A 22,513-nucleotide genomic window follows, 5' to 3' on the forward strand; every position below is an offset into this window, starting at 1 on the left:
ACCCCCACCCTAGAAAACAGTCAAGTACTGGACACCATCTCCTGAAATTTATTGAGAGGCTACAAACGGTCACTTCAGGTGGAATTGCACAGAAAACCCAGCTCTCTACTGTGGAAATCCCAAATCCTAGCCACACTTTCCTACTGCCTTTTGGGATGAATACAGAAAATAGATATGATCTGGTTACCTATCATTACCCACCACTGCACAATGGCCACTCCCTTCTACTGCCTTGCACAATGAATGTATAAAATTCATTCACTTACTCTGGCAATGGCCACACACCCTCAGGCTCTAGGTGGCAGAACCCTTCTCCCCAGCATCGGCCCCCGCATCAGGGTTATGGTTCACTGTCAGTTCTGGCCTGCAAGGCCTCTTGGCTGGTGGGGTCTCCCTGTGCTGGGCCCACTGCCCAGGGTCCCCCTCGCTCTTCCCAGCTGCTCACCACACCCAGCTCCGGACTGCTCCAGCCCCATCTTCACTGTGCCTCAGCATTGCTGGTGTTCTGCCTCCAGCTCTGATCCCTGGGCTGCTTCTCTCGTTCTGGCTGTTGTGGCTCTAGTTCAGCCCCTCTGGGCAGACAGAGGATGGGACCCCGCACTCCTTACTCCCTCATTGGCCTGCCTGCGTTGTCAATCAGGTTGACCTGGAGCATTTGCCTCTCCCCATTGGCCCTGGGGACTGTCAGTCCAAGGTCCTGGTTTCTCATCTGCACTTCCCCTTTCTTCTGGTACTGGGAGAGCGCCAACCAAAAATCCCCACTAAGTTTCAGTAAGGGGACAACAGTCCCCCTTACATCAGCAACAGCAGCCACCCCTGACATTGTATCTACACACATCTCTGCCTCTGCACGCCCACAACCCAGCAGCCTACATCCCCCCTCTGCCCCTCTCCTCTACCCTAGCTCACAGGCTTGGTGCTGGGAACTGGGGGGGAGGCGGTGGCAGGCAGGTGATGCCCTAGACCATCCCTATGGGAACACACCTGGGGGCTGGTCAGCGCTGGGAGGGGACAGGCTTCTCCATGGGTGTCACTGTCAGGCACAGAGATTCCCTCCAGCCTGAGCAGGGACTGGGCAGATTATCAAGGGAGATGTGTTTCTAAACCCCTCTTTGTAACCAGTATAAAAATAAGGGTGGAGCGTCCCGGAGAAGGTGTCAGTGAAAGTGAAGAGATGGGACTTGTCAGTCACATTGTAAAATGAGACCTCACCCACATCATAGTCCAGGAAAATCCCCACTCGTCTAGGCCTGACACTCATGGACAGTGGAGTCAAATGGGACGTGAGGGCCTTATATTCCTCATATCTCAGACACACTGTCCAGAACCCATTCTCAGGTGATAGGTAGATATTCCCCTTCCTTGTCACAGATTCTGTACAAACCCCCAGAGTCCAGTTTGTTTTGTCTCCCACCTCCACCTCCCAGTAATGCCTCCCTCCCGTCAATTTGTTAAAGCCCAGGACAATGGGATAAGTATCAAATCTCTTAAGATTGTCAGGCAGATCCTGTTGTTTGTCTTCGTATGTCACAGTTTTCTGATCCTCAGACAGGATGAGGCTGGGATGAGCCGTGTCTGGATCCAGAGTCACATCCACTGGGGAGAGAGTCACAGAGTCACCCCTGGGGGCAGGGGCTGGTTACTGGGATCAAAGGGAAATTAACCTGTGTCCCCATTAATTGCTGTGACACAGGGTTGCTGGCCATTTAAGGGGAGTCAGGGCTGCATCTAAGACCAAGGGGGCAGGAGAAGGAGAAGAGAGGAGATGGGAAGGGGGGTGGGTGCTTGTGAGGGACATAGGAGAGGGGAGGGACAAGTGCCAGGGAGGGGGAGCAGACGGGAAGGGAAGGGGGAGATCTCCAGGGAGTGGGGGGAGGGAAGGGGCAGGCACCAAGGAATCAGGATATGTGTGGGGGGTATAGGGAAGGGCATTGGGGAGGGGGAAAAGGGGCAGACACCAGTGGCACAGGGGTGGGTTCCCGGGTTATGGGGGAAGGGGAGGGGCAGGGACCAGATGGGGAGGGGAGAAGCAGGTGCCAGGGGATGGGGCAAAGGGAAACAAGTGGAGGTGGGTGCTGGGATGGAGGGGAGGGGTAAGCATGAGGGGGGTGGGGATGAGTGGCAAGAGAAGCGAAGGGAGAAGATGCAGATGCCATGAGGATATTGGGGAATAGTAGGTCTGGAGGTGGGGAGAGGGGACGAGCGCATGACATGGGGATGGGGGAAGGGAGGGGAGTAATGGGGGTTGGGGAGAAGAGAGAGGTAAGGGCTGGCAGAGGAAGGGGACACATGCCAGGGAGGCAGAGGGAGGAAGGGCAGGCTGCAGGAACAAAGGTGGTGGGGGCGAGGGAAGAGGAAAGACAGGTGCCAGGGGGCAGAGGGAAGGTGCTCAGGGGTGGGGCAGGAGGTAGGAATTGGGGGCAGCAGCAAGGGACCCGGAGGGGCAGGTGCTGTGGGAGTTGCAGAGAGAGGTTGGTGCCAGGGGGACATGGAGGACATTGAAGTAGGGTTTAGAGGCCACTCAGGCTGGTTTCTTGTTGTGCCACAAGCACTGCACAGACAGAGGTGGATCTTTGCCTGTGTCTGACTGACTGAGGAGCACAGATCCCAGTGACTGTGAATAGGATGTGTGCACCTGAGTCACTTCGGGCTGCACAAAAAGAGCTTGGGCCTAAGTCCCTGGTTTAAGCTCCATTGTGATGTGATCTTTAAAAAGTCATGGAAGACGGGAGAGATTCCAGAAGACTGGAAAAGGGCAATTAGAGTGCCAATTTATAAAAATGGAAATAAGGACAACCTGGGGAATTACAGACCAGTCATCTTAACTTCTGTACCCAGAAAGATAATGGAGCAAATAATTAAGCAATCAATTTGCAAACATCTAGAAGATAATTAGGTGATAAGTAACATTCAGCATGGATTTGTCAAGAACAAATTGTGTCAAACCAACCTGTTAGCTTTTTTTGACACAGTAACATGCCTTGTGGATGGGGGGAAGCAGTAGATGTGAGGCTTTTGATACTGTCTTGCATGACCTTCTCATAAACAAACTAGGGAAATACAACCTAGATGGAGCTACAATAAGTTCGGTGCATAATTGTGAAAAAACATTCCCAAAGAGTAGTTATCATTGGTTCACAGTCATGCTGGAAGGGCATAATGAGTGGGGTCCTGCAGGGATCAGTTCTGGGTCCGGTTCTGTTCAATATCTTCATCAATGATTTAGATAAGGGCATAGAGAATACACTTATAAAGTTTGCGGATGATACCAATGTGGGAGGGGTCGCAAGTGCTTTGGAGAATAGGATTATAATTCAAAATGATCTGGACAAACTGGAGAAATAGTCTGAAGTTAATAGGATGAAATTCAATAAGGACAAATACAAAGTACTTCACTGAGGAAGGAACAATCAGTTGCACACATATAAAATGGGAAATGACTGCCTAAGAAGGAGTACTGCAGAAAAGGATCCGGGGATCATACTAGATCACAAACTAAATATCAGAAAATAGTGTAAGACTGTTGCAAAAAAAAATCATTCTGGAATATATTATCAGGAGTGTTGTAAGCAAGATATAAGAAGTAATTCTTCCGCTCTACTCCATGCTGATTAGGCCTCAACTGGAGTATTGTGTCCAGTTCTGCTCACCACATTTCAGGAGAGATGTGGACAAATTGGAAAAAGTCCAGAGAAGAAGAACAAAAATGATTAAAGGTCTAGAAAACATGACCTATGAGGGAAGATTGAAAAAAATGGTGTCAAGTATCAGAGGGGTAGCCGTGTTAGTCTAAATCTTTAAAAAGCAACAGAGGGTCCTGTGGCACCTTTAAGACTAACAGAAGTATTGGAGCATAAGCTTTCGTGGGTGAATGCCCACTTCATCAGACGCAAGTAATGGAAATTTCCAGAGGCAGGTATAAATCAGTATGGAGATAACGAGGTTAGTTCAATCAGGGAGGGTGAGGTGCTCTGCTAGCAGTTGAAGTGTGAACACCAAGGGAGGAGAAACTGCTTCTGTAGTTGGATAGCCATTCACAGTCTTTGTTTAATCCTGATCTGATGGTGTCAAATTTGCAAATGAACTGGAGCTCAGCAGTTTCTCTTTGGAGTCTGGTCCTGAAGTTTTTTTGCTGTAAGATGGCTACCTTTACATCTGCTATTGTGTGGCCAGGGCGGTTGAAGTGTTCTCCTACAGATTTTTGTATATTGCCATTCCTGATATCTGACTTGTATCCATTTATCCTCTTGCGTAGTGACTGTCCAGTTTGTCTCATTACTGTTAGCCTAGTGGTTAGGATGTGGGGGACCCTTGGTTTAAGCTCCACCTCTGCCTGAGGGATTTGAATAGGGCTCAGGACAGTGCTCTACTCACTGGGCTATGCTGATGTGGGGCATGCCTCAGTCTCTCCTGTTGAAGATGTTCCAAGGTGGATAAATAATTAAAGAGTCATTGGAGCAGGGGCACTAGCTCCTTGCTCTCTCACCTCACAGATAGGTGGCCGAACCAACAAGCTGTAGACTCATTCTCAAATTCGCTCTCTAGCCCAATGACCTTTAATTATTTAATCCGCAATGCAACAGCTTCATCAGGGGAGAGTGAAGAAGGCCCAAAACAGCCTCTCTCATACCCAAGGGGTTAGGGCAACTCACCTAAGAGGTAGGAACCAGGATCACCCACATTCCAGGTAAGTACTCTAAGCACAGGGTTAAAAGTTATAAGGGAGGCAGCAACATCTGAACCTCCTCTGGCTGTTTTGAGCGGAGTGAGAAAGGCATCCAATTCATTCCCGCAAGAAATGCTGTAGGTGCCTAAGTCGCCTGACTCCAGTCGAGGTGTTCCCTTTCGGGGCTGACAAAGCAGAGATAGATACATGGAGCCTGGGCACCTAACTAAGACTTTGTGAAATACTGTGTTGTTCCTGTGATTAAAAATTAGGCACTGGAAGTACTCAGCATCACAACACCTATGTCTCTTTGGGGATCCGGGCCTTTGGGTTCAAAATACAAGACATTTCACAAAGTCAAACACTCTATTTTCTACCTGTGCCCAGCCAGATTGGCCTGCAATGTCCAATGTTTTCTTCCCAGGCTGGAGAGCACTAAGGAAAAATTGCAGGTGGGAAGCAGTTTAATTTCACAGTCAGAGGGGGCAAGATCAGAGTTAATATGGGAAGCATCTCTATAGCTCTGAATTCACAACCACAATCAAGAAATCCTTGCTCCTCCCTTGGGGTTTAGACTCCCTGGGCTTTGCCATCAGTGTGTGAGTCCCCTCCATGGAGATCTCTGGGCCTAGGCACTGAGACGCTGCCCAGTGAATCTGCAGGGCTTGTGCCCTCCTCAAACAGCTGCTCCAGGCTGGGGCTGCCCAGACGGGTCCCCATAGAGTTTACCAGGGTCGTCAAGGGCGGGGGGGGGGAGGTGCGGGGTAAGTGGGGCAATTTGCTCCAGGCTACGGGCCCCGCAGGGGCCCCCACGAGAGTTTTCAGGGGCCCCCACGAGAGTTTTCGGCGGGTCTTCGGTGGCAGTGCCGCTCAACACACCCAGATCAAGTGAAGGACCCGCTGCGGAAGACCCGGAGCTTCTTCTGCTCCGGGTCTTCGGCGGCAATTCGGTGGCGAGGGTCTCCTTCCGCTTTGGGTCTTCGGCGGTGGGTCCTTCACTCGCTCCGGGACCCACCGCTGAAGGGCCCCGAAGACCCGGAGTGGAAGGACCCCTCCCGCCGAAGACCCCAGGCCCCCTGAATCCTCTGGGCAGCCCTGGGGATTACAGGCTCTGTAGGCCCTGATGGGAAGAGGTTTTTCTGGGACCCTGAGCTCTGACAGTATTTCTGCTCCTGGCCCAGCTCTCCGTGCCCCTGTGGTGCTGACAGGCTGCACCCTCTAGGAGAGCTGGGTTGGCCCCTCACAGCACATGCAGGGACTTTGTCTGTGTTCATGTCCCCTTCCCTCCATTCCTGGGATGAAGAACAGCAGCCCCAGGGTCCCTCCCTTCACTCCCCAGGGCAGGGGAGCGAAAGCACCAATTTCTGGGTCAGTGTGAAAGTGTCTCCACCCAGAGAGGTCTGCGCACCTGGCAAATGCACAGATGTTCCCCGGGGATCAGGGGCCAGGGCTGGTACGCACTCCCCTCCCACCCTGGGAGGAGAGGGGATCTGGGACCCACCCATGGCCTGGATGCAGCCAGCTCAACAGGTGACAGACCTAGTGCCCTGAGCTATCAGAGCCATCAGTGACAGGGCAGGAGCACTGGGGGCTGTGTGCACTGCTGGGACTGTTATGCTAGTGATCTCGGTGCGAACTAGCTCGGTGCAGGACATCACAGTGGTCAGTCTTGCTTCAATCCAGTCTGACCCACATGGTGGCTGTCACGTCTCTGCACTTCTGGAAGCAATGTATGTGGGCCTGAGGGATGGGACAGGCCAAATTTCCATGCTGCAGACAAGCAGGCTTATGAGGTCTTGGTCCCTACAGAGTCTGCTCCACTCGTGAGGGCCCCAGGGCTTGGCCACAGGAGAAAACTTCACTGGGTTAATTAAAATCACTTTGAATACTGCTGTAGTGATCCCGGAGCAAACCCCTGTGTGACTGTCCCAGTGTCGTGCGGCTCATTGGGTTTAACTTGATAGATTCATAGATTCTAGGACTGGAAGGGACCTCGAGAGGTCATTGAGTCCAGTCCCCTGTCCGCATGGCAGGACCAAATACTGTCTAGACGATCCCTGATAGACATTTATCTAACCTACTCTTAAATATCTCCAGAGATGGAGATTCCACAATCTCCCTAGGCAATTTATTCCAGTGTTTAACTACCCTGATAGTTAGGAACTTTTTCCTAATGTCCAACCTAGACCTCCCTTGCTGCAGTTTAAGCCCGTTGCTTCTTGTTCTATCCTTAGAGGCTAAGGTGAACAAGTTTTCTCCCTCCTCCTTATGACACCCTTTTAGATACCTGAAAACTGCTATCATGGCCCCTCTCAGTCTTCTCTTTTCCACACTAAACAAACCCAATTCTTTCAGCCTTCCTTCATAGGTCATATTCTCAAGACATTTAATCATTCTTGTTGCTCTTCTCTGGACCCTCTCCAATTTCTCCACATCTTTCTTGAAATGCGGTGCCCAGAACTGGACACAATACTCCAGCTGAGGTCTAACCAGAGCAGAGTAGAGCGGAAGAATGACTTCTCGTGTCTTGCTCACAACACACCTGTTAATACATCCCAGAATCATGTTTGCTTTTTTTGCAACAGCATCACACTGTTGACTCATATTTAGCTTGTGGTCCACTATAACCCCTAGATCCCTTTCTGCCATACTCCTTCCTAGACAGTCTTTTCCCATTCTGTATGTGTGAAACTGATTTTTTCTTCCTAAGTGGAGCACTTTGCATTTGTCTTTGTTAAACTTCATCCTGTTTAAATCAGACCATTTCTCCAATTTGTCCAGATCATTTTGAATTATGATCCTGTCCTCCAAAGCAGTTGCAATCCCTCCCAGTTTGGTATCATCCGCAAACTTAATAAGCATACTTTCTATGCCAATATCTAAGTCGTTAATGAAGATATTGAACAGAGCCGGTCCCAAAACAGACCCCTGCGGAACCCCACTTGTTATGCCTTTCCAGCAAGATTGGGAACCATTAGCAACAACTCTCTGAGTATGGTTATCCAGCCAGTTATGCACCCACCTTACAGTAGCCCCATCTAAATTGTATTTGCCTAGTTTATCGATAAGAATATCATGCGAGACCATATCAAATGCCTTACTAAAGACTAGGTATACCACATCCACAGCTTCTCCCTTATCCACAAGACTCGTTATCCTATCAAAGAAAGCTATCAGATTGGTTTGACATGATTTGTTCTTTACAAATCCATGCTGGCTATTCCCTATCACCTTACCACCTTCCAAGTGTTTGCAGATGATTTCCTTAATTACTTGCTCCATTATCTTCCCTGGCACAGAAGTTAAACTAACTGGTCTGTAGTTTCCTGGGTTGTTTTTATTTCCCTTTTTATAGATGGGCACTATATTTGCCCTTTTCCAGTCTTCTGGAATCTCTCCCGTCTCCCATGATTTTCCAAAGATAATAGCTAGAGGCTCAGATACCTCCTCTATTAGCTCCTTGAGTATTCTAGGATGCATTTCATCAGGCCCTGGTGACTTGCAGGCATCTAACTTTTCTAACTGATTTTTAACTTGTTCTTTTTTTATGTGGGTCAGGAATTGATCTGAGCTGAACTTGAGCTTTGCTGCTCAAAATCTGAGTGTCATGGGGACCGGCCCTTTGACAGGCTCCTGTAAGGGAGAAGGAGCCAAACCAGACCAAGCTGGAAGTAGTTATATCCCTGTTTGGCTGGTTGGCAGCTAATTAACTAGTGAGTTTGATAAAGGGTTAGCAGGTCTCAACTCCTAGAGAGAGGAAGCTGCTGAGAAAAGGGGCTCCCAGTTCCTCCTGGGAGAGCTGATCAGGAGAGTTCACCAGAGCAAGGAGCCTGGAAGGAGTGCTCCTAGAGAGAGGAGCGCCCCTAGGGTAGATGGGCTCCTAGAGCCTGTCTCTACTTATGGCTGGATCGGCACTGCTGCAATCGAATCACTGGGTCCAGTAAAGCCCCACTAAAACGATGGCAAAGTGCTCTCCATAGACTCCGGAACCCCACCTCTCGGGGAAGCGCAAGGGAAGTCGACGGGACAACACAGCACAGTGAAGACACTGCGGTAAGTCGACCTAAGCTACGTCAACTCCTGTTATGTTATTCACTTAACTGGAGCAGTGTAACTTGGGTCGACTTACCGGGGTAGTGTAGACAAGGCCCTAGATGTGTCGCCCATGGCAGCAGCAGGGCAGAAGCCTGGGTGACTGCACCTAGCTGGAGAAAGCAACTGCAGGTGAGAGCTGCAGGGAACAAAGGTACAGTCTGACCCGAGCCCAGCTCCAGGAAGGAGGGCTGAGAACTCCTGACTCAAAGAGAGGGAGGAGCTAGAAAGAGAGTCGGGGCTGAAACCGAGCAAAGGTAATTATCTTATTTTGGCGTTTATTTGGGCTCAGAGTAGACGCCAGCAGGGGACTTTTGTCTCAGACCTTTTGGACTGTGTGAGGTAATTTAAGGAGTGCTGAAGAGGGGAAGCTGAGGCAGGGCACTTGTTGCAGGGTCACCTGAGCCAGCTGGGGGGCGGGGGGTGGGTTCATGGTCTCACCCCATAATGAGTGCAAAAGTGGCACCTGTTTAACTGAACTGTTGCCACTTCCCCATGCAGACAGAGCCTCGCTCTCTGCAGTCTGTCTGTGTGGGCCCCTCACCACAATATCTGACCCCAGCATAGCCTGTATCACTGAGTGAGAACCTAGAGTGAACACTGAGCACAGGGTGCTGTGCCTCCCACCTGGTTCCCAGAGTCCCGGTTCCAGCTCTCAGGCTGCTCCTGCTCCCTGGCAGCTTCCACTGACCTCACACTGCATTTGCCCTGCACCATGCCCTGGCGGTACGGAGTCCCCTGTTGGCTGGATGCTGAACTGGGGGTGATGCAGGGCCCAGTATGGAGCCAACAGGGTCAGTACAGTACTCTGTCAGATCCAGAAAGGCAAAGGACAGGCCCAGGGACTGGGCGGCCTCACACTGGGACCCTCACACCCATCTCCCCCTAGAATTTGCTGCTCGCCCTGCTGAGCTTTGTCTGCACTCAGACTAGGAGCCCATCCAGGTCTGGCAGCCCCTGGCTCACTCATGGGCACTATATCAATAATAACACTCACTGCCCAGCCCCTAAGGGCTGTGTGACAGCGAGGGGCCTTACCCATTGCAGATGGGGACCTTGGGGTATAGGGAGTGTGGGGCGCTTGGGAGAGGGGGCAGAGAGGGGCAAATGGGGAGGCTTGGAACAGAGGATGGGAGGCGGGGCCTCGGTGGGGTGGGGCCATAGTCTGGGCACTGTTGCCCCAGCCTCTAGGGAGCTTCCGGTGCTTGCGTGTAAGCCACTCCAACTGGAAGACTCAAGCATTGCCTGTGTCAATTCTCCTCCCCACCCACATGTAAAGGAAACCAAGCACAGTAACTTTCACTCACCGGTGAATCTCTCCAGCATTTCCTTCATGTCAAGGCAGATTTTATACACATTCTTCAGGGCAGGAGAAACAGCTTCTGGTTCCTGGAGTGTCACATTTTCACTCCTGTGAAGAAAACATTCCGTCATCACTCGGCTGCTCTGCGCACACATCGCTCTCGGGAATAGAAGGAGAAATGGAAATGGAAACACACCTGATCAATGTGCTTTTCACATCCTGAAAGGAGACAGAGAGTCAGTGAGCTGGGTTAACACAATGTGCGAAAATACTGAGTGACTTTCCACATGCGATCAGATTTAATTCACAACATTTAACACATCAGGGCCATACTCTTTTGTGCAGGATATTCAGCAGCGATCACCGATTTCAGGTGCCCTGTCTACCCTGGTTTTGATTCCCAAAGGAGCTAGGTGTCATGTGACAATGGCGAAGACTGGAAGAATGTGATTGTTTTGTGAACACTGAACAAGGAGCTTTGTTGGAACAAGAAAAGCAGCAACATCCCTAACATGCCTCTGTCTGTCCCTCCACTTCCCTGCAGAGCTTCCACCCAAACTGTCTCCAGCCTCCCTCCTATCCAGCTTCCTGCTGTAAATTTAAGGAGACAGTGTACAGATCCTCACCCTGAGCAGCTTCAGCTCCCACTGCTTCAGCTGGATGTGAGGGTGCTCAGCACTTCCCAATATCAGGACCCAGATGTCTCAGGCTGGCACCCAGAAATGGAGGCCCCCAGCATTAATTAATTTGAGATCTCACTCTGGGTTGTGGTTCCCCCCTCTGCCGCCCCTCCTCCCCCACCTCTGCACAGCTCAGAATCTCTGATCATCAGCCACATTGGGCCTAGTTCCAGCATTCATAGCAGGGACCACATCAGCCCCTTGCTCCTTCTGTTCATCCCTTTGACCGGCTAAGCCCCCACTGTCTCCCTTTCCCTCCAACACAGACTGTGCGTGTCAGTGCTGACAGGGCCTCATGCCTGGGCTTCTGTTTGTGTTGGGAAACTGTCAGACTAGGCACTGGAAATAGGATTTGTCACTAATTCCTGGGATCTAACCACTGACTGGAGAGTTTAATGCTTCAGGGATGGATGGGGAGATTGTTAACAGTCCCACCTTCAGCAGCTCAGCAGCTGATTGCTGGCATTTCTCTTCTACCTCTGTGATCAGCTGCTGCAAAGTGGCACTCTGCTCTGAGAGCTTTGTTATATTGTCCTGTAGTTTCTGCAGAGTCTCCCTCTCCTCCTCCGCCAGTCCTTGCAGTAACAGCTGCTCTTCCTCACTCAGAAACTGGTGCAGTTTCTTAAATTGACATGTGATCAACTGTCTCCGATTCTCTACTTTTTCCTTTGGTAAAAAATGGAAAAGGAACAAAGTCCAGGAGTCAGAGCTGGGCACACGGCATGCTGAGTCTGCCTCACAGATTAGGGAGCAGGGTTGCTAGAGTCATGAGCTGCAGGGAACATGAACATGGGTAAGTTTTCAGGGTAATGGAATTGCAAAATCCCCTTCTTGCAAAAAGCAACTTGGTCCCACCCCAACTATTGCCCCTGTATCCCCTTCCCACCTTCAGCCCCTCCTGTGGGGTGGGAGGTCTGAGCAGCAGGGTGGGCAGATTGTGTCCTTTGTTCTGAAGATCCCAGTGCGCTCACTGGATTAGGGTAGGCAGTGACCCCTTAAACACTGATGCTTGAGTCGGAGCATCTGGCAATTCCCTAAAACCCACTGTCCTGCCCCAGAAGACCCCTGTGGTAAGGGGGATCTGAGGGTTCAGTAGGGGGTCAGATCAGGGGAGAAGAGGGGCCAGTACCTGGAGGCAGAGATACATGCCGGGTAGCGGTCAGTGCCTGGAGGCAGTGGTGTGGGGCAGGGGGGAACCAGCACACAGAGGCAATTGTATGTGCGGGTGGGGGGACAGGGGGCAGCAAATGGGGCAGCTCTTTACGTACCTAGGAAGAGGGAGTTGTACCTGCTACACAGGTTGAGAGACCAGGCAGTCCATCACTATCAGGCAGGGGGAAGGCAGCCAATCAGAAGGGCTTTCCCAGCAAACTGGGGTGTTCACTTTAGAATTGGCAGGTCTCGACGGGTCCGACGAGGGGGTGGGGGAAGTTGGTACAAATTACCAGGGCCCGGCGATCCAGAAGGGGGTCCAGGGCCCAGCTTCCACCCCCCTCGTCGGCCCTGTTTAGCCGGTCCGCCCTTGCTGGGGGACCCGAAAAAATTCCGGGCCCGACTTCCTCCCCCCCACCCCATTGGCCCTGTTTAGCCGGTCCGCCCTTGGTGGGGGGCCTGAAAAAATTCTGGGCCCGACTTCCTCCCCCGCACCCCATTGGCCCTGTTTAGCCGGTCCGCCCTTGGTGGGGGGCCCGAAAAAATTTTTTCACTGGAGCCCGAACCCGCTCTTGGCGGCGCTGGGTCTCGCAGCATAAGGACTGTGACTCTGTGGGGTGTGTGTGTGTGTGTATACAAAACAGTTGTGTGGGGGGGGTGTAATGACAGTGGGTGTGAAATGAGTGTGGGTTGGGTGTATGGAACGAATGCCGGTAGTGGGTGTGAGTGAACAAATAGAATATATATATTCTATACAAATGCCAGCCTTCTACAACCTACTAGTATCTGCTTTGTGAATATTGGCAGGCTGGCTGGCTGCACACAGCCATGTAGTTATAGTTGTAGAAGACAGCAGCTAAGGATTAATGAGTCAAGGGGCCCCATGATGGCTGCAGAGGATGGCAGAGGAGCAGGGCTGTCTCTGTCTGCTCAGCTGAGTGACTCCCAGGGCTGCCCTGAGCTCTGTTCCCTTAGGACCAAACTCCTAAAGACCAGTGCAACGTCTGCCCACACTGAGCTTGGTGCCCTGCGTGTGGATATGCAGAGAGTGCCTCTGAGGCTCTGCACTCCTGAGGGCTGTCTGTGTCTGCAGTTACCCAGCATGGTTCGAGGGTATGATGAGGCAATGGACTCACATGCAAACACTGCACCCCCTATTGTAAGAGTGTTTCATCTCCTTCCTGCCCCCAGAGAGCCTGGAGTTGAGTCTCTGCCACTGACCACAGGACAGGAACTGTCCCCTGGTCTGCTTTACTGTGATCCCCTCAGAGACATTTCCTGCTCCTGGTACCATGGCACCGTCTCGGGGCAAACAGCTAGAGCAGGTTATAATGTCAGCCTATAGCTTTTTGGCCCCTCACCCTAGGAACACTGCAGGGAGAAGGGCTCAGGGAAGGATAAACCCAGACACCCACCTGCCACTCTGTGGTTTTCTCCTCCTCTTCAGATGTCCGCTCCAGGGCCTCCTCCAGCTCCTGCCTCAGAGGGCCCAGAGCTTCCTGGAGTTTCACCTGCAGGGGCAACATGTGTGATAAACAACCATTAATCTGCACTTCCTGATGGGTGGAGATTGCAGGAGGCAGGGCCAGATGAAACAGAGGCACTACAAACCCATGTCTAGGCCCCAGCTACTGGAGTCGTGATAAAATCCGGCTCTTGGCTTCCATTAAAAAGAGAATGTTTCAAACCCTCTGGGTTGCAAAGAAAATATTGAAAACATGCCCCAAATGTGACAGATACAGCGATTCCTGCCTGAGTCTGTAGAGAGCCTGAGCCTAGTGCCCTGAGAGGGGACTGCCCCATTTATGTGTATGGGACATTGACACCAAGCCTCACTGCTCCGGGGGCCAGCCAACCCCCCCAAAAGTGGGGCTTTGTGTGGCAGCAGGGGGTAGCTCATATGACTCAGCTCCCCCATCCAATTATAGACACCCTGACTGCTGGATTGCGGGGGCTCCCTGACCCTTTTCGAGTATCTCTCTCTCAGTGGGAGGGAGGGGATTCCTGCTATTGGTCCTGTGGGGACAGACAGCCCTTGGGTGGGTGGCCCCTTCCACAGCCATTGCTAATGGGGCCAGGACCACGACAGGGCCTCTTGTCAGCATGTTGTGCCTGGAGCCCTGGGGTGCCTCAGTCCAGCCCTGTGCAAAATGCACATTTCAATAACAAAGCCAGGAGGATAACCTGGGCAGAGGCAGCAGGGTCAGAGCTACACATTCTGGGGCATTGTCTGGCTGAGACACTGATCCTGGGGGAGAGTCTTCCCCACTTGTCTGCTATGCTCCAAGATTTCTCAGGAATGGAGGAGTTTAGCTGAAGTTTGAGGACACTGAGCCAAGCTGCAGCCTTGCAGAACCTAGTGCTCACCTGGGCAGGGGAGGCCTCAGAAGGGCCATATTACATTCCTTTGAGATGTTGAAATAAAAAACGTTATCTGGGAATTTTTCAGCAGATTTGGGGAATTTTTAGCACTAGGTTGGGAAAAGTTGGCATCACGATATAGAAGCACTGTTTTTCAGATGACAAGAAAACCACCAGGACAGAAGCTGTTTTTTCATCAGCTCACTTTTAGTGTAAGAGGACTGTTGTCCCCTTACTAAAACTCAGTGCGGGTTTTTGGTTGGCTAGCTCCCAGTACCAAAAGAAAGGGGAAAGGTTGATGGGAAATCAGGAGCCTGAGACTGACAGTCCCCAGGAACAATGGGGAGAGGCCAATGCTCCAGGTCAGCCTGATTGACAGGGCGGGGAGACTAATCAGGGAGTCAGGACAGGAGGCCAGGGGGGTGGGGGGGGTCCTGTCCTCCATGTGAGCTGGAATTGCCTGGGTCAGACAGAGCGGGGCCGAGCTAAGGAGAAAGCAGGGGCCTGAGCTGAGCTGGGGAGCAGAGCTGTGCCAGCCAGAGGGGCCAGAAAAGCAGCTCAGGAAGCAGGTCAGTATGTGGAGCAGAGTCACAGAAGCAGCCCACAGAGCAGACCTGTGCTGGGAGGAGAGCTCCAGCAACCAGAGCCGGGGGGCCAGAGAAGCAGCCCAGGGAGCTGGAGGCAGAGCAGCAGCAGCAGCCATGCTGAGGCAGAGTGGAGCTGGAGGTGAGACATTGTGGTGGAGCTGGGGCGGGAGCAGTCCAGAGCCAGATGCGGTGAGCAACTGGGGAGAGCGAGGGGGACCCTGGGCAGCGGGCCCAGCGCAGGGTGATGTCCCCAGCCAACATGGCTTGCAGGCCAGACTTGGAGGGGGATCGTAACCCTGATGGGGCAGATGATACTGGGAAGAAGGGTCCTGCCACCTAGAGCCTGAGCATGTGGCACCTCCAGAGCAAGTGTCTGACCCGCAGCATCCCTGCAGCACAGCCAGGGCCTGAGAAGGGGCCTGGGACTTGTGAGGAACAGACTGAACTTTGCTGACATTCCAGAGATGCTGGTTGTGACGTCCCTGTGCCACAGAGCGGGGTGATGTGTTTTCTTTTAACCTTTCCCATTTTTTCCTTATTTTTAAAAATTGATTGCTGTTTAATAAATTGTATTTGCTTTGAACTGTATGTAATGATCAGTGGGTCAGGGAAGCAGCCAGTGCAGAGAGAGCACCCCGGAGTGGGGACACCATAGCCCCTGCCCTAAGTGACCATGACAAGGTTGTGGGTTGAGGCCCCTAGGAATCCTGGACCCAGCCTTGTTGGGGTTACAAGAACTTTGCCACACAGAAGAGTGGAAGGGGAGCCCTTGAGATCAGGCAGGGTTCTGGGTAAAGGAAGTGAGAGCGAGGACTCAGATCCTCGTGAGCCCATGTCACCGGGGTAGTGTATAAGCCAGGAAAGTTCCCCACAATAGTGGGACCATTCCCCCGCTTACTCTAGCATGTCTATTTAGCTGCTTCTCCGCTGGCTCCAAATATAACATTTAATGGCCAGGAACCAACAATCCCTAAGTGTCCAGTTCTCCCATTGCCTGACCAAGAAGAAGAAAAAGCCAGCAAATAATACTATATAAAAAGGGGGGGGGGGGGAGAGCAGTTCATCTAGAGGCACAATATGACAGTCTGTTGCATTTTGCTGCTGCAGCAGCATGAGAAAGTTAGCTAGAGAAGGGAGAGTAAGCAAATAAAGACAGAACAAAGGAAAGAGACAGCTGCCTGAAGCTATTGCAAACAAAGTAGAGATGGGGAACTTGGCAATTCAGGGCAGAACACAGGAGGAGTTTTCTGCTGTTGCTGCCTAGCTGCTGCAGAGACAAAGCACTGAGGAGGAAGCGAACGGTCACAGTGCTAGCAGAGACAGCCCAAGATTGCTAGCAGAGAGAGCCCAAGTGCAGCCAAAGGCAGAATTTTGCAGTTTGCAGTGTAGACACACAACCAGCAGAGGGAGTTCGAGCACAGACAGTGCAGTAACAATGAAAGAATTTATTTGTGGCAGAAAAGGTCATCCAGGAGGCTTGAAGTCCAACAGGAGAGCAGAGAAATGGCACCTTTTGTGGGCAATGATGATGAATTTGATGAAAACTACAAATCATGGGTGATGTGCCTCAAATGTTTTGAGCAATTTGTAGCTTGCAGGGCAATTTGTAGTTTCCCGAGAGACAACGAATTTCAATCTTGCTGACAGTGACAATCTGCAGCCATCTGGACTGCCACATGACTTATTGTCTCCAACTGTGCCAAGAACTGCCAAGTACACCTCTACCTCGATATAACGCTGTCCTTGGGAGCCAAAAAAATCTTACCGCGTTATAGGTGAAACCGCGTTATATCGAACCTGCTTTGATCCACCGGAGTGCGCAGCCCCGCCCCCCTAGAGCACTGCTTTACCACGTTATATCCGAATTTGTGTTATATCGGGTCGCAGGTGTATGCCACAATTATTGCCACAATGTGGGAACACTTTTCTCCTACATCATCAGTGATAGCAGAACAATTTCAGTTCCATCAGCGACATCAGGGAATTGGAAAATCAATAGCACAGTTTGTTGCTGCTCTAAGGGCGTTGTCAGAGCATTGTCAGTTCAGAAAAACATTAAGTGATGCCCTGTATGACCAATTTGTCTCTTAATTATGCAATGACCAGGTTCAGAAGAAGTTACTGACTATGTCACCGTTTACATTCAAAAAGACTGTTGAAGTGGCTGTTGCCATGGAAACTGCAAAGAAGGATTTTCTGGACATTAGTATGAACCGAGGAGTTCATCTTCTGAATTAGTGAGACAGAGAACCATGGGAACATGAAGAATTTCCATGGGGCTATAATGCACAAACTACACATGCTGAGAAGGATTGCTGGACATGCCAGGTCATTTATTAGAACTGTCAGAAGAAAAGACACATCACTATGACCTGTCACACAGTTCAAAGACCAGCAACACAGAGTAACCGTACATCCAAGAAGACACCTATGAAGACTGAACCTAATAAATGATGGAAGTTGGAAATTCATAATGTGGAAAAAGACAAGAGCTACAGGGATACTGATCAAGATTTAGCACTTCATGTTTTATCGGAAGCTGGAGTCAAGGATGGCATCTGACTGAAGGAGTTCCCACAAGAATGGAGCTTGATACTGTGTCATTGATTTCTGTATCTGCCTATCACTAGATTTTGCCACAAGTTCTTCTGGAAGAAATGTCCACTTTAAAGACTTATACTGGGGAAAAATTAGTCCAAAAAAGGGTGAAAGTTCAACTAGATGATCAATCAGTTGTTTTACCTTTTTATGTGATTGAAGGAAAGTATCCACCATTATTTGGAAGATCTTGACTTGAGAAGCTCAAGATGAATTGGATCAAGATCTTGACTTGAGAAGCTCAAGATGAATTGGATTAAGATCAAAGTGATCACAAAAGTACCTCAAAATCTTCAAGAAATACTGGACAGACATGCTAAAGTTTTTGAAAAAGAACTTGGACAGATGAGCAACATGTCAGGGAAGCTTATTGACAGCCAGCCAAAATATTGCAAGCCCAGAGTTGTACCTTATACTCTGAAGCATCTGGTGGAAGCTGATTTGGACCGTTCAGTGAACACTGGAGTCCTGTCACCAGTTTCACACAGTGAGTGGTCTACACCCATTGTATCAGTGATCAGGAAGGACTCAGTCTGAATATGTGGAGATTTCAAAGTGATGCTTAATACAGTTTTATGTGCAGATTAGTAACCATCTCACACTGAAGATTTGTTTGCTACTTTTAGTGGTAGGCAGCATTTCAGTAAATTGGATTTGCTCAGTGCATACCTACAAATGGAGATTGTGAGATATTTGCAAGATGCTGGCTCAGTCAACACACAAACGGTCTTATTTTGTTATAAAAGGTTGCTTTTTGGTATCACATCAGTACCTGCCCTGTTCTAGAAAGCCATGGATGAGATTCTGAAGGGACTGAATGAAGTTCAGTATTATTTGGATGACATCTTTGTTACATAAAAGGCTCAAGGTGAGGAGGGATAGCTCAGTGGTTTGAGCATTGGCCTGCTGAATCCACTGTTGTGAGCTCAATCCTTGAAGGGGCAGTTTGGGGATTGGTCCTGCTTTGAGCAAGGGGCTGGACTAGATGACCTCCTGAGGTCCCTTCCAACCCTGATATTCTATGATCTGTGAAATTTGGGTTCTGCTTTGACACATTTGGAAGACCATGGACTGAGGATTTTTCAAGACAAATGTGAGTTTTTCAAACCTTTAGCTGAATACCTTGGATATGTAATTGATGCCATGGACTTAAGGAAATCACCAGAAAACGAGGAGGTGGTTCTTGAAGCACAACTGACAGAGAACATGTTACAGTTATGTTCATTCTTAGGACTGCTTAACTGCTACAGTAAATTTCTTCCTAATCTGGTGACAGTTTTGGCATCTTTACATGTACTGTTACAAGCAAAGAAAAAAATGGAAATGGACTAAAGAGTGTGTGCGTGCATTTAATGAAGTAAAGAAACTGTTGACATCAGCTGACGTTCTAATGCACATTGATGTTTTGATTCCATCGCAAGTGGTTTGTGATGCTTCACCGTATGGAGTGGGTGCAGTTCTCTCCCACATTTTTCCTAATGGTATAAAGAAACGAATTGCCTTTGCACCACAAACACTCATCGCTTCTGAGAAGAGCTATGTGCAAATACAGCTAGAATCTCTCAGCATTATCTTTGGTATTTGGCTGTTCCATACCTACCTATATGGTAGATTGTAGTTGGTTAGCAGGGATCCCTCCCCATCTGGGTCAGTGGGAGGCCACTTCGCCTCACTAAATAACTGAGCGTCACCCACAATCAGGGAATTAGCAGAGCATTCCACGGATTATATGGCTCTGGCCTGCAGTCTGGGCAGATCCACAAATGAGTCTCGGGGCCCCAGACCCCCAAGCAGGGCGGGTCAAGAAACTGTCTATACCTCTGGTCTGCAGTCAGGGCAGAGCAGTAAACAGTTATGAGCCCAAGCCCGCAGTCAGGGTGGAGCAGCAAGGAGTCTGTGGCTTTGTCCTGTACTCTGTGTAGAGCAGCAAGAGGGTTGGGTATCTGAGCTCCAGCAGATGGCCAACAAACGCAGGCCTCTTGGCCTAGCAAGGGGAGACTGCCACCTTAGGGGTGAAGTGGCAGCAGGGCCTGGGCCCACCCAACTCCATCAGGCCCTGACTCAGGGCCTTAACAGTGGTGGACTATTCCACCACTGGCTCAGCAGGGAATCCAGCTGCAACTCGCTGACCGGGTCTCCAGCAGCAATGCAGCCAGACGGGGTCAGCTGCCTCTGGGCCACTTTCTACACTCCCCTTAGGGTGTACTTGGATCCACGGGTGGTCCTCCAGTTTGTTGGGGTACAAGTCCAGTGGCAGTCCCAACGACTCTTCAATGCCTTGGTCAGTGCATGGCTCCAGAAGCTCTGGTCATTCCTTATCTCAGGAGGGGTCAGCTGAAGTCTCCCAGCTCAGGAGTGGTAAGGAGGCATATGTCCCCTTTGGCAGTTGCAGCCCAACTGAGCTCCAGGACCAGCCCTTTATACTTCCTGTCCTGCCCCCTGACTTCCAGTGGGAGGGGAGAGCATGGCCTGGCTCTGCCCACCTGGGTTCAGAGAGTGATCCATCTGCCTCTGGCTCAGTGGGAGGCCACTTCACCTCACTACACACACACACACCATCTCCCGGTCTTCATGGCTGCCATCCTGACTCCCCCCAGGCCAGACAGAAAATCCGCATTAGTGTTATCCTTACCTGCTGAGTGTTAGACAGTAAAGGCAAATTGCTGGAGGATGTGATACCATCTCATCAATCTGGCATTGGTACTTTTCATGGTATTTAGCCATTTTAAGGGTTTGTGGTCAGTGATCAATACAAAAGGGGCCCCGAGAAGATAGTATCTGAGGGTATCGATAGCCCATTTAACAGCCAGGGCCTCCTTCTCTATAACTGAATAGTTACATTCTTGGGGGGAAGAGCTTCCAAGTGATATCGAGGGTGGGATGCTCTTCTCCATCCACCTCCTCGGAGAGGGCTGCCCTGAGCCCCACCTCTGAAGCATCCATTTGGATCAGGAACTCAGTTGAAATAGCAGCTGAAAAGCACAGGTTCCCTACACAGAATGGGAGCTCAGAATGTATCTTCACATTCTGTCGACCAGCGTACCGACATGGGCTGTCCTTGGTTAAGAGTGCCATGAGGGGTGCTGCAAAGGATGCAAACTGGGACACAAAGTGTCGGTAATACTCACCTAAGCCCAGAAACTGTCATACCTGTCACAACAAGGTACACACCTGACAGATCAGCTGGTAAGTGAAGTTGGTCCCTTGATCCATGAGAATCTCACGGTGAAGGCCCACACAAGAGAATGCCTTCACCAGTTCTACTGCGATGGAAGTGTTCCATAGTGGGATGGCCTCGGGGAAGTGAGTGGCATAATCCATCAGTATGAGGCTATCCTGGAACCCCGCATTACTCTTCAGGAGCGGGCCCACCAGGTCCATCGCAATTTGCTCAAAGGGAACCCCGAACATGGGTAGGGGGACCAAGGGTGCTTTCGCCACCCCCAGGGAGGCAGCTAGTTGGCACTCAGGGCACGAGTCCTTTACCTCCCGATGGACTCCAGGGCAGAAGAAGCACAACAGAACTCAGGCCAGGTTTTTCTCTTGTCCCAGATGGCCAGCCATGGAAACGTCATGGGCAAGCTTCAAGATAGCTTTCTGACCATAGTGGGGGACAACAACTGGGTCCAGACTTCCTGAGTTTGGGAGTCCTGAGTAACATGGTAGAAGTGATTGCCGGTAGCTTGAATTGGGTCCATTGTGCAGCCTCAGGAGATCAGTCACGGCTCTGTTGACCTGGCCTACCTGTTTGTAGGCCCGGCTCAGCGTGGGCTCATCCCTCTGGTTGCAACAAAAATCTGTAAGGGGGGGTCATCGTGGGACTCTTCACCAGAAGGCCCAACATTGTCATTGGGACTGGGGGCTCATCAGGGTGTTCCCCTTGGGGTTCTTCAGCCTCCTCCTCTTCTTCTGAAGAAGGCTATCTCATCCCAGGCTGACTGGATAGGTGAGGTGGGAGCCAACTCCAGTGTCAACCCCCACATCAGTCTGTTAATGGTCAGAGAGATCTGGGCACTGGTGTACGATTTTACATCCCCGTGGATACATTGGAGGTATATCTCTCAACACGCTTGTGTGAGGTCAGGGGTGAATTCCTGGTGGATGAGGTTTTGCCTACAGCCTGAGTCTATGAGGGCTGTGACTCGTTTTCACCCAACCTCCACAGTGGTTGTTTGCTGGCCCGAGACTCTCCAATATAGACTTGGCTGAAGATGCAGTCCATCTCAGGACACTTCTATTGTAAGTGCCCAAGCTGGCTGCAGGAGAAGCAGGGTCCAAGCTCTAGTTGCCCTGACCAGGGGATCACCTCCATGGAGGGATTTGGGTTGTGGTCTCAACTCTTCTTGTCAGAGGTGTCGGAGCATCTGTGCCATGTGGGCCCAGGTCACCGAGAGGTGTTGCTGGCCCCATCGTCATGGGTTTGGATTCCAGGGTGCCGTTCGGCCTTCGGCCTGGGCTTCCTTGCCGGTCCATGGAGCATCAAGCCGGGAGTTGAGGCCAGGGCTCAGGCTCCTGGCCCAATAGGGTTCTCAGCGTCCAAGAAGTCCTCCGTTAAGGTGACGGCTGCACAAAGTGTTGTGGGTCAGTGCCAGAGTACCTAAACCCTCCCCTGGGGCAAGAGGACATGAACAGACTGCTCTAGGGTGATCTGCTCAGTGATCTTGTTCGCTGACCATTGCTCAGGGTGCAACCATCACCAACAGAGGTCTTTTATCTCCTGGGCAATGACCTGGGCCAGGCACCCCGCGAATAGGTGTTAGTCTAATATTGCTGGCGGAAGGTCTCCAGCATGATGTCCAAGGCATCTAAAATGGCCAGCATCATGCATCCATAATCTTGTGCGTCATTGATTGGGAGCCCCCGATAGGCGATCTGGGTTGCCCCAGTCAGATAGGGGGCCAAGAGGGTGGCCCACTGCTCTGGGGGCACCGGGCAACCAATGTGACCTGCTCAAACATCACAAGAAATACTTTGGGGTCATCTTCAGGTCCCATCTTGGAAATCCATATGGGCAATGGGAAAGCGGAGGATTCATTGTGCCCCTGGGAGGTTGCCCGCTGGGTCCAGGCAGCAG

The 22,513-nt window shown here is 50.9% G+C and overlaps 1 protein-coding gene across 1 annotated transcript in view; it reads right to left on the reverse strand.

Moving 5' to 3' along the window:
- Positions 1-271: 271 nt before the first annotated feature.
- LOC117887174 (E3 ubiquitin-protein ligase TRIM39-like) overlaps positions 272-22,513 on the reverse strand; it is a 32,662-nt gene continuing 10,420 nt past the window's right edge. The window contains exons 3-7 of the mRNA XM_034789504.1: positions 13,309-13,404; positions 11,177-11,407; positions 10,258-10,280; positions 10,066-10,169; positions 272-1,596 (exon numbers count right to left, since the gene is read on the reverse strand). Coding sequence (XP_034645395.1) covers positions 1,037-1,596; positions 10,066-10,169; positions 10,258-10,280; positions 11,177-11,407; positions 13,309-13,404 — 1,014 coding nt within the window. The 3' untranslated portion in view covers positions 272-1,036. The remainder of the gene's footprint in view (positions 1,597-10,065; positions 10,170-10,257; positions 10,281-11,176; positions 11,408-13,308; positions 13,405-22,513) is intronic.

The sequence above is a fragment of the Trachemys scripta genome, chromosome 14 (genome assembly GCF_013100865.1).
Source record: "Trachemys scripta elegans isolate TJP31775 chromosome 14, CAS_Tse_1.0, whole genome shotgun sequence".
Taxonomy (NCBI): Eukaryota; Metazoa; Chordata; order Testudines; family Emydidae; genus Trachemys; species Trachemys scripta.